The 15,957-nt window shown below is 40.7% G+C and overlaps 1 protein-coding gene across 1 annotated transcript in view; it reads right to left on the bottom strand.

Annotated features, from left to right (window-relative positions):
• LOC146073015 (uncharacterized) overlaps nucleotides 1-15,957 on the bottom strand; it is a 47,889-nt gene that overhangs the window by 16,571 nt on the left and 15,361 nt on the right. Inside the window, exons 3-6 of the mRNA XM_083180189.1 lie at nucleotides 13,311-13,375; nucleotides 12,899-13,053; nucleotides 9,245-9,372; nucleotides 7,040-7,098 (exon numbers count right to left, since the gene is read on the bottom strand). Coding sequence (XP_083036315.1) covers nucleotides 7,040-7,098; nucleotides 9,245-9,372; nucleotides 12,899-13,053; nucleotides 13,311-13,375 — 407 coding nt within the window. The remainder of the gene's footprint in view (nucleotides 1-7,039; nucleotides 7,099-9,244; nucleotides 9,373-12,898; nucleotides 13,054-13,310; nucleotides 13,376-15,957) is intronic.

Here is a 15,957-nt window from a genome sequence, read left to right as displayed (position 1 = left end):
AAGAATGTAGTATCAGGGTAACTGGTATTGTTATTTTGCCATAATGCAGTGGGAGTGGCTATCTATATCTTACTATTTTATCCAGGTCTGCAGCTACTCCGGGTCTGTCTGCGACAATTTACACTATCGCGAGTCAGTACTTCTGGTTTTGGTCTTCTTTTAATGCGAAGGCACTTAATCATGGATCCAGCTGAATAACCTGGCGTAGCTTTGGTTTGGTTGTGCAATTAGAATTACTTAAACGTTATCCTTTTCATGTTTTAAGCTTGACAGCTTGGCCCAGGAGGGTCTGCTTAGTGTCATCTGAAGTTCTCATCCAAATCAGTCTTGAACATGCTCCTACTGGTTATTTGACCCTGTTTTTGCCTTGATTAGTGCCTGCCTCTATGATCCCATGACCTTCCTTTTTCTACTGTACATTTGGACTATGCATTAGTGCAGCCAATATGGACTTAAGGTATGCTTATATATTCCAGTTACAGCTCAATACCTTTCTCATTAAGCCCATTAACTTATCCCCGTTTTCCTTATTTCAGTTACCCATTTCCAACCCATATGGTCTATTGAATTATTTACCAACTAGTGAGATTACGTTAGTGTTCCAACAATACTAATTAAAAAGGTATGTGTCCTTATAGTACTATACGTTTCAATACATTTATATATTAATACCACCACCATAGTACCCTTGAAGAATATTGTGATAGTCTCTACCAGATATACATACATACATACATTTATTTTTTATTTATTTACAGTTTCTTATATAGCACAGCAGATTCCGTTGCGCTTTACAATAGTAAACAGTGATAAAACAAACTGGGTAACAGACAGACTTAGAGGTAGTAGGACAGTAGCGCACGCAGGGGGGGTTCTGAGTACCCAGAAACCCCCCAGGAGTCTAGGGCCCTAGGCTGAAAGCTGAGGGTCTCCTCTTTCCATGGGTACAAGAATTTTAAAAATCGGCACTTGGGAACCGGAGATATCTGACTTCAAAGCAGTGGTCCCCATCCAAGCCTGTTAATTGCTCTTCCTAGTCAGATATTTCAGGTTCTTTCTGACTTAAAGTTTTTCTGAGGGTATATTCCAAAAGCTGGGACTCTCCCCCTTTGAAGGACACTAGTAGCTTGTCTCTACTGTGCCCAGAACCAGAGATATCAGCCTTCCAGCAGCTGGTTACTGCTCCAGCTCCACGCACCTGGTATGTAGTTTTATATTCTCATTTCTCACTAGCAGATTGCTCCTGAACTCTGATCCCCTAGTCCCTAGTACCAAATCTAAGAAATCTATTTCTGTAAACTGGAGATATCTGCAGTCAAGCAAGCTGTCCTCCCACCAAAAAATTATGTATAATAAGCCCACTCCACTATACACCCCTCCTCTGCATACTAAACATCCTCTACCACCCTGGAAGCTATGTATCAGAGCCCCTTCCTTCAGCCCAATGCCCCCTTCTCCCACCCCATCTCCCACCATCTGTGCAGTAAAAGGGTAATTAGTGGAAATTACTGATCCAGGCCCTACATGCTAAGCGGTTGATATAATACCCCCTACCACCCGCGGGGCATCAAAGCTTCCCCCACCCCTACCGCTGGAGGATCAGTAGGGGCCCCAATACATTGCTATGCCAAGGGGTCTACACTGATATACATATACATATATATATACATATACATATACATATATATATATATATATATATATATATATGTATATATGTGTGTGTGTGTGTGTATATTATTATTTATATACATTTGGTCTATCTATAATACTTTAATTGACCCGGCATATACTGGGTCACCTAAGTGTCCATCTCCGTGCTTTGCTCCGTTCCTCGGGAAACCCCCTTCTGAAAATCCTGCGTTTGCCACTGGAGGACCCTGCTGCAAGCTTACAATCTATAGGGACATAGGAGGGAAACACAAGGACAGGCACCAGTAAGAACATAGCAGTCCCACCAAGTTACAAGTCCAGAAGCGAAGCTATAAAAGGGTTATGCTTGTGGTACTTAAACATGATAGGCTTGCCTGAAGAGGTGAGTTTTCAGAGAACGCTTGAAAGTTTGAAGGCTAGTGGAGAGTCTTATTGTGCGTGGAAGGGCATTCCATAGGATGGGAGCAGCACGATGAAAGTCCTGTAATAGTGAATGGGAGCTAGTGATCCGTGCAGAAGAGAGACGGAGATCTCGTGAAGAGCGGAGCGAGCGAGAGGGTAGATATTTTGTGATAAGTAAAGAGATATATGCTGGTGCAGTATGGTTAATAGCTTTATATGCGAGTAGAAGTGTTTTATATTGAATAAGATACAGGCAACCAATGGAGGGACTGGCAGAGCGGAACAGCAGACGATGAGCATCTTACAAGGAAGATCAGCCTAGCAGCAGCATTTAAAATGGATTGCAGTGGGGAGAGTCTGTTCTTGGGAAGACCAGTTAGGAGACTATTGCAATAATCAATGCGGGATATAATGAGTGCATGGATAAGAAATTTAGTAGTGTCTTGTGTGAGATAGGGTCGTATTTTGGATATGTTTTTTAGATGCATGTAACATGATTTGGAGACAGATTGAATGTGGGGAAAATTGAATGTGGGGAAAAAAGGACAGTTTAGAGTCGAGGATGACCCCTAGGCAACGAGCTTGTGGGGTAGGGTAGATTGTCGAGTTGTCAAAAGTGATGGAGATATCAGGATGGTAACTGTTCTTGGCTGGTGGGAATATAAGTAATTCCGTTTTGGAAATATTAAGTTTGAGTTGGCGAGAAGACATCCAAGATGAGATGGCAGAGAGACACATACATACATACATACATTCATACATGTATTGAGACTTGTAAATTGCCATTTAAGAAACAGCTTCCCCATTCTGTACTACCTATCATGCATCTGTTTCTGGTATGTAAATTTCACTAAGTAACACTTAACTTATTTTAATATTAATGATTAGTCATCCTCTTCTTCCTCCTCGATTGATTGTAGTTTCTACTCATCTTTTTCCATTGCTTATATCTCCTTGTTTATTACATTTGAATTTTATATAAATCTAATAAAAAATGTATTACATTCATAGTAAAATGTAAGTACACCGCTCAAAAAAATTAAGGGAACACTTAAACAACACAATGTAATTCCAAGTCAAATCACACTTGTGTGAAATCAAACTGTCCATTTAGGAAGCAACACTTATTGACAATCAATTTTGCATGCTGTTGTGCAAATGGAATATACAACAGGTGGAAAATATAGGCAATTAGCAAGACCCCCCAATAAAGGAGTTGTTCTGCAGGTGGTTACCACAGACCACTTCTCAGCACCTATGCTTTCTGGCTGATGTTTTGGTCACTTTTGAAAGCTGCCAGTGCAGTAGTAGCAGGAGACAAAGTCTACAACCCACACAAGTGGCTCAGGTAGTGCAACTCATCCAGGATGGCACATCAATGCGAGCTGTGGCAAGAAGGTTTGCGGTGTCTGTCAGCATAGTGTCCAGAGCACTGTGGAGGCACTACCAGGAGACAGGCCAGTACATCAGAAGACACGGAGGAGGCCGTGGGAGGGCAACAACCCAGCAGCAGGATCGCTACCTCTCCCTTTGTGCAAGGAGGAACAGGAGGAGCACTGCCAGAGCCCTGCAAAATGACCTCCATCAGGCCACAAATGTGCATTTGTCTACTCAAACGGTCAGAAACAGACTCCATGAGGGTGGTATGAGGGCCCAACATCCAGGTGAGGGTTGTGCTTACAGCTGAACACCGTGCAGGACGTTTTGCATTTGCCAGAGAACACCAGGATTGGCAAATTCTTCACAGATGAAAGCAGGTTCACACTGAACACATGACAGAGTCTGGAGATGCCAAGGAGAACGTTCTGCTGCCTGCAACATCCTCCAGCATGACCGTTTGGCGGTGGGTCAGTTATGGTGTGAATTTGCATTTCTTTGGGGGGCTGCACAGCCCTCCATGTGCTCACCAGAGGTAGCCTGACTGCCATTAGGTACCGAGATGAGATCCTCAGACCCCTTGTGAGACATATGCTGATGCGGTTGGCCCGGGTATCGTCTTAATTCAAGACAATGCTAAACCTCACGTGGCTGGAGTGTGTCAGCAGTTCCTGCAAGATGAAGGCATTGATACTATGGACTGGCCCACACATTTTCCAGACCTTAATCCAATTGAGCACATCTGGGACATCATGTCTCGCTCTGTCCACTAATGCCACATTGCACCACAGACTGTCCAGGAGTTGGCGGATGCTTTAGTCCAGGTCTGGAAGGAGATTCCTCAGGAGACAATACGCCACCTCATCAGGAGCATGCCCAGGCATTGTATGGAGGTCATACAGGCACGTGGAGGCTACACATGAAACTGACTTGTTTTAAGGACATTACATCAAAGTTGGATCAGCCTGTAGTGTGTTTTTCCACTTTAATTTTGAGGGTGACTCCAAATCCAGACCTCCATGGGTTAATGAATTTGATTTCCATTGATAATTTGTGTGTGATTTTGTTGTCTGCACATTCAACTATGTAAAGAACAACGTATTTAATAATATTTCATTCAGATGTAGGATGTGTTATGTTAGTGTTCCCTTTGTATTTTTGAGCAGTGTATATTTTCATAGAAGGCCTAAGTTTTGTTTTATGTATGCTGATACTGCTTGTGATTTTGTAGAATTACCCCTGATGAAGTCTCATGTATGAAATGCATTGGGTTCTTCTCTGCATTAATTTATATTCATCTATGGGCAAATTTTGCAAAAGGAAATGCATTGTATGAAGTTTTATGAAAAAAAATACTTTAAGAAAACAAAAACTAACCTATGAACTTCTGTATTGTTGTTCATTGCGATATAAAACATTTTGAGACTATTATGTAGGGTGCCATCTTACTATTTATTGTATGTATACATTTTGCTGCATTATTTTAAAACAAATTTTAGAAATGCACAAATATAAAAAAAAATATTTAAATACATAAAACAATATCTAGATTAATAAAATACATGTAAAACAAAACAGCTCCATAGAAGAATATGGTTAGCACAACAAATTCTGCATTGTGAGATACACAAAGCCAGAAGAAAAACAAAACAAAAACAGAAATCAAAAGTTTGTATATATGGTACCCATGTAATCATACATTTCTCTACTCTTATTATTAATGGATGTTAACAGCCAGTCCATATGAAACAAATATTACACTTGAGGCATTGATAGTGGTAATAGACAAAGTATCTGAAGAAACTCTTTGTGATCAGATGGGTTTTTGCAGCTGTTTGGTTAACAGTCATGTATTGCCTCTGTTTAAAGCGGAAGTCAACAATGTATCATGAATATCCCCACAAGGCCCACTTGGTTGTTATATTTTAAGGACATCATTCAAATAACTTTGAAAACAAAAATCTCCCAAACTTTTGAACTTCTGTACACCTCCACATGCAATGCATCAAATCTGATGCAGACTCTTTATATTTAAACAATTAAAATCAGTATCAGGGGCCATCACCAAACCTAATCTAGGTGTGATATAAGAGCGGTGCAATAATATGTATGCATTTCTGCAAATTACCATATATACTCGAGTATAAGTCGACCCGAATATAACCCGAGGTACCTTTTTTTACCTAAAAAAACTGGGAAAACTTATTGACCCGAGTATAAGCCTAGGATGGGAAATGCACAGGGCAGTTACTAGTACACTGGCCACAGGGAGATAGAATGGTAGCTCAGGGCTCATTCTAGTGGCATAAGAAAAAACTATGACACTGAAGTGTCCCCATCACCAGATCATTGGGGTTCCACAGGCAGGAGTCTGTGGTACATAGTCAACTATGACCTCTAAGAGGGAAGGGGAGGAAGTCCTGAAGCAGAGGAGGGAAGGAGATAGGCCCCAGCAGGGACACTAGTACTCACAGGGATCAGCTTCAGCCCTGACCTGGTTGCTCGCTCCAGATCCCGCAGCTTCATAGTGCTGGTGGCTGCCGCCCTGTTTCTCCACAAGTCTCGGCTGTCCTCTCCTCAGGGTGGCCCTGTCGGCATTGCAGGGTGGCCGGGCCCCCAGAGCACCTGTACTAGTGTGGTACTAGAGAGGGAGGCAAAGCCGCTTCTTATGCAGATATCGGCGGTGTAGGTGAGCTTCCATTAGCGGTGCTGGGGCTGCACGGCTGACTGATGTGGCACTGTGTACGCACAGTCAGTCAGCATTTATCAGTCGCGCAGCTCTAACCCCGGCATAAGTACACTTGCAGGCTCTAGCCCTGGCACGGCAGCACTGATTTCAAACAAAATAGCACATTATGAACAAACTACCGTATACACCCGAGTATAAGCCAAGGAGGTGCTTCTTCAGCATAAAAAATGTGCTGAAAAAAGTCAGCTTATACTCGAGCATATACGGTATGTGGTACTTATGTAGTATCTGGGCGCCCGATTTTTTGATTGTATGCCTTAAGTTAAGGCATACAATCAGATGCGATATCGCATCGCATCGCATGCGACCATTTTTCCATAGGAATCAATGTTAAAATGGACTGAGTCCATTTTAACATGGAATTCAATGGGAAAAAGGGGTCCTTTTCATACCCCTACTATCCAAGTGGGCATGGAGGTGGATATAAACCTGTGGCGAGTATAGCGAGCTGCCGAGCCCGAAGCGTGGCGAGCCCCGCGAGGGGACGGTATTCTGTGTCCCCTCGCGGGGCTCGGTGGCTCGCTACGCTCGCCACAGGTTTATATCCAACTCTATGCCCACTTGGATAGTAGGGGTATGAAAAGGACCCCTTTTTCCCATTGAATTCCATGTTAAAATGGACTCAGTCCATTTTAACATGGATTCCTTTTTTTTTTTTTTTGTTAAGGCAGCAATCTTACAAAATCTCTAACTTTCGGATTCCCACACCCTATTACATTTGGCCCCTGAGTTCTAGCTTAAGGGGTGACTAATAAATCTTTGTATTTACAAATTATTTCTGTTTTCAACTAATTTTATGACTTCTAGAATATAACTAAACATCCAATACAGTATTTCTCAAAAGTTCACTCTTCTTACCGAATTTGTGAAAAGGAGATGTTTGTGATTGGAAAGGACACATTAATAGCCTGAAACACCTATTAAAAGGACATGAAAAAAAAGTATAAATTAAATATAATTCTACATAGACATAGAACCATGCGAGAGGTATAGTGCCTATACTATGAACCAAGCATGCTCAATTGACATACAGTACATTAATAAAAAGCTGTTTTTAGGTTTATGGCATTAGGTCCATAGTTGCCTACCCTACTGCATTCTGCCGGAGACCCCGTGAAATAGTAGTAGTCTCCCTGTCTCCCTAAAGAGCCTAGCCATCTCCCTTCATTGCACCTTACCCACATCAGAGGCTACATTTCTGGGTGGAAAAAAGAAATCAGATATATACATACAAATGGAATCACAAATGCAATGTGCCTGTATTGACTATAGAGCAATGTGGGGTAGCTGCATTAAGTCTTAAACAGAACTAAACATCCAGCCAATCAGCTCCTATTACCCTTGCATTGATTTATTTTTAAGACTTAATACATCTGCCCCAATGATCCCCATGGATACATGTATTTTAAATAAGGTTTCTTGAGACCTTATATATGGAACCACTTCTAAAACACAATACATGAACTATCCCTGACCGGTCTTTCTTCACCAAGTACGGAAGATCTTACTAACTGCTTTGGGGCTCATCTACATTTATATTCAAGTCATTTTATAACACGCCTCCTCTCAGATGTAGCGGTGCATGTCGACACTTCTAGGTGCCACTTATACAATCTCCGTAAAATGCTTTTTCAAAAGTAGTAAAGTATGGTTAAATTGCATAGGCACCATATTATCACATTGTGACAAGGAATCACATATACATTGGATATAGATTACGTCTAGGACCATTATTTTGTAGCAGGAAAAACGCATACCAGGTTAACAGCTCGACAAGCAAGGTAACAGCTTCAGAGTGTTTTCCACAGATTTCAGCACCGCAGATACATTCCAAAGCACCTAACTTAATATTACATTAACGTAATATTACATTACCAGCCTATCACCTAGCCCCTTTTCAGCAATAGGAGCCATGACCTCCTGCCCTGGACACACATACCAGGAAGCCACAGGTGCCGCTAATCAACCTAACCTTGATCACATCCATGTAGAAAACCTGAACTGGATCTAATTTTCCTGCTAGTGCTCTAAAACCTGGACTGGATCTTCCATATTACCCGTCTGTGGAAATAGGCTGTCCCTGCCACAATATATTATGCAGAGTTAGAAGAAAATAAATATCACAGCATATAGTTGCAACCAAATAAATACAATATTGCAGGCAGCAATATTAAATATACTTGCTAAATTTCCCCAAATCTATAGATAATGTTATCTAGAAATATCTTGCAGCAAACATTTAAGCACATATACACAACATATGGACCTAGACCCACCCTTTGGGTGGAGCATGACACACCATTGATGGGGAGCCGTGCTAAATTCTACCACCAACTATAATCACCTTCAAACTAGTTTTTAAAAGTAGGCAAATATAATTAGGTCTGAGGGGACATCTGTATATTGTACTCCATAGATCGAGGTAGCAAATGTTTGAGTTTAACAAGTTGCACCTATTTTTACATGACAAAGATGTAACACAATAACCCTGACCACACTGGATGATGTGACATGGTAGATAGAGGCCTGTGTCACGAATTCTGTAAAGTAGTCTGACCTCAATCAGCACATTACTACATAGTCTTCTATAGGCTATCTACTGTATAACCAGTTTTTTCACACTCAACTGCTCACAAGTATTAATAGCGCTAAACATAGATGAAAAAAACATGTATATTTGAAATCCCTGACGTACTACAAAGTATACTCTGTACCATTAAACGTCTTGTATATAAGTATCAGATAGGATAATGCAGTGTTATTATTGAAATTAACACCCACAAAATTTGTTCATGATTTTCTTCTCTGGGAAATTTTAACCAAAGTGGTTTCAGCCACCCAGATGTTACAAAAACGAGGCCGGTGTGGTATAGATACAGGCATCAAGCAAGTCATCCAAATTAATTCAAGTATAAGATGTGTAATAATTAATAAAGCAACATCAATCTGTTAAGTTACTACTCACTTTAAATGCTTAACCCATGACACAAGTGCAGGCATTGTCAAACTAGAGACTAGCCAATAAAAACAAAGTAGTAAGCCGAAGTAGGCATATCGCCATACCTTCATTTGTAGATTATCCATGAAACTTTGGTTATCTTGGTAATTCTGGGAAACTGCAATATAACCAGCCCGCAGAACCAGGAAAGAGATAGGCAGAGACAGTATCTCCAAGTTGTTCTGCGTATAGCCTGCGGGAATAAGTGGAACAATTTACACCATGTATTACTAGCCCATTATAATTAGAATGACAGAATATTACTATAGAAATATATCTCACATATTATTACATTGCCACAGTCTTAAAATCATTCAGTTTAGTCCAGAACCTAAAAAGCAGACTGCAGGTTTCACAGGCCTGCCTGCACCCTAAAGTAAATGTGGAAAAATACCACAACAGAAAGTCTGGATTTCTGTAAATGAGAAACTATACCCCTGACAGACATAGCCATGGAGACCTAGATCCAATTTTGTTCTTGTAAACAGATTAAAATAATCCAGTCATCTGGAAAAAAAAAAATACTGTGCAGTATGTGCCTCAGATGAACAGGTGAACAGGCCCAGTGTGTACTGTCTACTACAAACTAAGAGGGAAAAACACTTGTAAGCTGCCGGTTCTAGAATACAGGATCATGGTTAGGATTCAAGTAACCGCAAAGTACCTTACACACTAGCACACTCCCTGCCAAAACCGATATCATTGGTGGCGGTGTTTTCCAGGTCTCTACATAGAATCATAGGTGAAATAATCAGCAATACCTGTGATCTTTTAAAATGTTTCAGTGAATAACAATTGCACCTGGAAAACATGCACTGTGGACCGAGGTTGAGAACCACTGATCTAGTGTGTACCCTTAATATGGAGAATGATGCATGCTCCCTAGAATCGTTAACGACCCCCTCCCTTGTCCTGTATGTACAAGGTGAGGGAGGTACTCATTAACGTCGCCCATGCTGCGGCATAGCTGTTGCTCCCTCCACCATTGCTTGCTTACCCGCCAGCATTGGCAAGTGTGTATGCCAATGTTGGCGGGTAAGCGAGCAATGGTGGTGGTGGGGAGGGAGCAACAGCTATGCCGCAGCATGGCCGACGTTAATGAGTACCTCCCTCACCTTGTACATACAGGACAAGGGAGGGGGTCGTTATGAGTACAGACGTAGCAGGTCTCATCCTGCCGGGGGCTGGCGATACTAACGCCAGCTCCCGCCAGGGGGCGCGCATGAGACGTTCGCAAAACCCTGTGGCAACGGAGCTGCCCCCAGGTACCTGGCGCTCCGACCCCACCCCTCTACCTGAAGCAGAGACAGACAGGGACCCGCTGTGGCGCCGTGGAGAGACTGGGATGCGCATCCCAGTTTAATGGGGTCCATCACCGCCGGGGACGGTCTGGCGAGAGGCGGCCTATAATGAGAGGGGCTCCATCTGTACCTCCCTCACCTTGTATATGCAGGACAAGGGAAGAGGTCATTAACGATACTAGGGAGCATGCATCATTCTCGATATTGAGTGTACACACTAGATGATATTGTTCACAATATCGCCTAGTGTGTATTAGGCTTTAGTAATATGAAAAGTTTCAAGCCACAGTCCACCAAAACTTGATCCGCAAAAGCTAAGTAAATAATTATTGGTACATTCCCAGTATTTACTTAGTCATGAAAAATAGAGAAAGGACTCCAGGAACACATTTAAATTGAGCGGTCTAGATAATTTTTCATATCTCTATGATAGTGTGTTGAACAAGGAGCAACAATGTATATAATTTTGAATCAAAGCAAACAAAATGAATTAGAACTCTGATTGGACAGCACATCTTCTACATATACTCTTCATAACTAGGTGCATTCAAATTCCTCTATTCAGCAAGCCCCAGAGAGTGCAGATACAGTATAACTAAATTAACAGTGGGGGATCATAGATTTGGAATCATGCTGTTCATTCTAGTTCTTCAAAGGGGGTTGTTGAATAAAAAAAAAGTATTTATTGAAAAAATAAATATATATATATATATATATATATATATATATATATATATACAGTGGTCGAAGTGGGGCGGTATACGGGGGTATGGCATACCCCCACTTTAATCTGAAGATAAAAAAAAAAAGTTTTTTTTCCCCCTCAGGATGCTCTCTGATCACTCAGCAGCACATATTGTGCTTTTGTAATACCCCTGTACAACGGGGCAGTCTGGCAGGGGACGTTGATGGAGAGGGGGGTGTCCGAAGGTGCGCACTATATTCACTCTTTACTTTTCCATACCCCCACTTCAAAATTTCCATACCCCCACTTCAAAATTTCCACTTCGACCACTGTATATGTATATATATATATATATATATATATATATATATATATATATATATATATATATATATATATATATATATATATATATATATATATATATATATATATATATATATATATATATATATATATATATATATATATATATATATATGCATAAAAACATAATTACAGCATTTTATTTTTGCGAACACTGCAGTTTCCTTTTAATTTCACTCACTGCTTTCTAGAAGAGATGCTCGAGTATTCATTTGAAAAGTCAATAGAATAACAAAAATGAAAAGGCCACGAATAACAAAAAAACCTCTGTGGGTTAGGTCATATATAATCAGTATCAATTCCATAAAAAAAACACAATGACATATACTAAAGACAGTCACAATGGGGGTTATTCTAGTCCATTCTTTCTGACAAAATCCTTCTTAGATGGACAAAACCATGTGCACTGCGGGTGGGGCAGATGTAACTTGTGCAGAGAGAATTAGATTTGGGTGGGGTTTTTCTTCAAAGCGAGATCTATATTGAAGTGTAAAATAAAGCAGTCAGTATTTTCCCTGCACAGAAACAAAATAACTCACCCAAATCTAATTCTCTCTGCACATGTTACATCTGCCCCCCTGCAGTGCACATGGTTTTGTCCATCTAAGAAGGATTTTGTCAGAAAGAATGAACTAGAATAAACCCCAATGTCCTTTTTCTAGTAAAAGTACAGAAGCATAAATTAAATAGTATTTTATAAGGAGAAAGTAAAATGCAACACTTTCAAAGTACATCTGGTTTCCAATTGCCTCCATCAAACACAGGCACAGATGCTTCAGGAGCAGTGGCGTTAAGTTTGTTCCTGTTTCCCGGAGGCAAGATAAATGTTAGTGCCCCCCAATCAGTAAGGTTTCTGTCTCCAGTAAGAAAGGTCTTGTGTTCTAATACAGGTTGTAACACTTGAAAATATGATGGTAGGAGGGGAGTTAGCCACCGTAGCAATATGAATGGCTTTCAGTTAACGGATTCAAACTCGCAGGGGAGGAGAAGTGCCCCCTTGGGAGCAGGAGCCTGGCAGCAGATGACTCCATTGCCTCCCAGAGTTACGCCTCTGCTCAGGAGGATCAAACCTTGGGATCTGGTCTTCAGGAACGTGCTAGGCAACTAACTATATACATTGTATACGTTTGAATGGACTAGCTTTCCACTTTTATAAACTACCTCAAAATAAATAGAAATAAAAAAAGCAAGAACAAACAAAGCTAAAGACAAATAAATAAAATTTGTATTGTTAGGCTCTGCGGAACCCTTGGCGTGCCATATAATACACTTTAATAACCATAAAAAACATTGAGTTGTATTGGGGGGAAAAAAGAGCTACAAACGGTTTATCATCATTAGAACAACTTTAAGGACAAGAAACATACCTTCGCATTCCACAGTGGAACCATTAATATCCCAACTAAAATAATTATTTTTCCCATCAACCGCAGATAGAACAGTCCTCACAATGTCCGAGCAAGTTGGTGTGGAAAAACTGGCATCAAATACAGCATTACTCTTTACAATGACAGAACCATTCCTAGAAGACAGAACTGTTAATAAACATTGTATTATGGCATGTTGTAGGTTTTTTTTTATTATACAGAGTACTCACTATGTGTAGCCTTTAGGGCTAGTGTTTAATTTAAGACTGAGACAAAAACCATCACCCAGCAACCAAAACCATTTAAGAGCCACACATTTAAAAGCATACTGACAATTTAAACAATTCAAAGTTCATATAGGTTTAATGGGATAGAGAGCACTAAAAAAATATAATAAAAAATCGCTACTTACAAAAATTCCAATATTTCTGTCTGCACATACTTCTGCAGGTAATAGCTGGAGAATATTTTGTTCAACTGTAAAAGCAAATAATGTTAATAACACAGATCTTACAGAGAAAAACTAATAATCATTTATTTTGAGATAAAACTTTTTTTTTAAATTATATGGGTGTACACACTGGGTGATTCAGGTTCTATTTGATTTAGACTATCAAATTTTGGCTAAATGCACTTTAGATGTAGTTTAGACAGATTATCCTGCCATTTGGTCCTAGGCCAAATACATTCTACAAGCTAGATCAGGGGTGGCCAAACCGGTCCTCGAGATCTACCAACGGTCAATGTTTTCCAGATCACCTAGCTTGTGCACAGCTGCAGTCAATACGAACGGTCACATTTTAAACCTGCTGCATTCATTCCTTCTCTAGATCCACAGCTTGCCTGGAAAACATGCACCGTTGGTAGATCTTAAGGACAGGTTTGGCCACCCCTGAGCTAGATAGTCAAGATAGACTTTCCTGCACAGTCTATTTTTTGATTTGATATTGAGTTAATGGGGTGTACATCTGCATCTAATGTGTCTGAGCACTGTGCCATAACAGTGCACACTTCTATTCGATTTTGACTATATAGGCAAAATCGATAGCCAGAACCACACTGTGGAGGTTATTCTGATCACCATGCTTGCATGGGCAGCTGCTTTGGGTTAGTGGGCACGGTTAAGCTCTTGTTCTTGTTCGCACCTAGCAGTGCAGGAGGGTGTGGAGTGGCGGCGATGGGCTGCCTCCATGTGAATACCCAGCATTTCATGGGCATGCCCATGAAAACGCTGGGCATTCCCATGTGAATGCACCCGTGATGTGGGTACAGATGTAGCCACTGCCATCTATCTCTATAATGGGATTAAGTGAGTAATTGGATTACTCTGCTAATCCCCTACTCTATTGTTCTATGTATTGTATTGCAGCTGAGAACAATAGGATAGCCATGGCTAGCCATGCTGAGCCATGGCCTAAGGAAGATAGATGAGATGGGCTCCTACTGTATATGTCAGCTGCCTGCCCACTTCCTGTACAGGATGCCTACAAATGTAAGACACCAGAGAGTTGTGTGTGCCTGCAAAATCATTCGATGGTCGGAGTCCATCGATCGATTTAGTCCCCGCATACAAGGCTACAAATGGCTGTTCATGCTAAATATCCATTCGCATGCGTGCAGATATATACTGCGTGCAGGGGGCGTTCGTGCGGGCGTCAGTTGGCTTTAAATGACACGCAAAGCTGTGAATGTCGCAGCTTTGCTTGTCAACCAGAATGACCCCAGTGTGTCCACAGCTTATGTATATGAAATTAAACAAAAAAAAAAAAAACCTGTTGGGGCACCTATTGTAACTTCACAGAAAGTTCTAAAAGTGGCCATTTTATTCCAGCTAGGATAAAATATCAAACATGAAATTCCAGAATTTCATACATTATAAGGGGCTTTGCAAATCTCATGTGAAGGTCCCAGTGGTTAGGGGTTTACAGCAACTCCCAAAAGTCATGTGTGAAGCCTGTGCGCATTGTGCATGTTTTAGGTAAACTGATCATGATCATGAGCAATAATAATAATTGCTCCCAAAGTGTACATATTTAGGTTTCTTTGCTAGTTTCAAAGAGTGGTCGTCTTCGTGTAAGCCTTGACATGGTGTGACCTTGATATCATGGTGGATAAAGTCCTTTGCTATCAGGCTTTCAGAGTTCCTTCCTGCCATAAAACCTATTTGGGGGGGGGGGGGGGGAATGGATCCCAAAAGATCAGACTATTGGTCCATGGAATTAGCTAATTTATAGCTAAGTGGGCCTTGGCTGAAACAAAGTAATTCATTGTTCAATCTGGGGGGTGAGGGCTACTGGAGGGAGGAGGCTTGTGGAGCTATATCTTCCAGCAAGAGACACTGCTGGGGGCGAAATGTGCGTCTCCCGAGGCCTAAAACCTGAAAGTAACATTTAGGCTGAATTTACTCCTTTTATTTCTTTGAAGTCGACCCTTGCATATCATAATTGTAAGTCTTATTTACCAGTTTTCTTTGTAATTTAACCCTTGAGTTATTTTCTCAATCAATTCTAAAAATGTACAATGTAAGAGCGGCAACTGCTACATATATGTGAGAACTGAATTTCACAAGTGTGATTTAAGTGTCTGGCGCAAGAGTGCCATTCTAATACTCTTTGTGGTGGCAATTTGAGTACAGTCCATTGCTACAATGTGTACAGTGTCTGGGCTAAAAGCCATGTCAAAACAAATGTCCATAGCTAAATGTGTACCCTGTTATCCAATTAAACCAGTTCCCAAATGTTTTTTGAATGGAAGTGTGGTCTATGCATTAAGATGGATCCCTTTGCTTCCTCAAATTCTTTTTAGGTGTGTGCAGTAAAATGGCCACAGTACCAACTGAACATTGAATAAAGAGTAGGATTTAGCATTCCCATGAATACCTTCTTAGATTAACAGCTGTCCCATTATGAATAAACAGACACATTGCCCCAAAACTACTTACTTTATCACCACGAATACTGGCAATAACAAAAGTTTTCAGGGAAAACTGCTGATCTTAATTAGTATACTCCCATATGGTTTCTTTGATAGAATGAAGAAAGTTATGTTGCAATATCCCA

The sequence above is a fragment of the Crinia signifera genome, chromosome 4 (genome assembly GCF_055691185.1).
Source record: "Crinia signifera chromosome 4, ASM5569118v1, whole genome shotgun sequence".
Classification (NCBI taxonomy): domain Eukaryota; kingdom Metazoa; phylum Chordata; class Amphibia; order Anura; family Myobatrachidae; genus Crinia; species Crinia signifera.
Note: the sequence above shows the minus strand (reverse complement) of the source record. Positions and strands in the feature narration are given on the sequence as shown.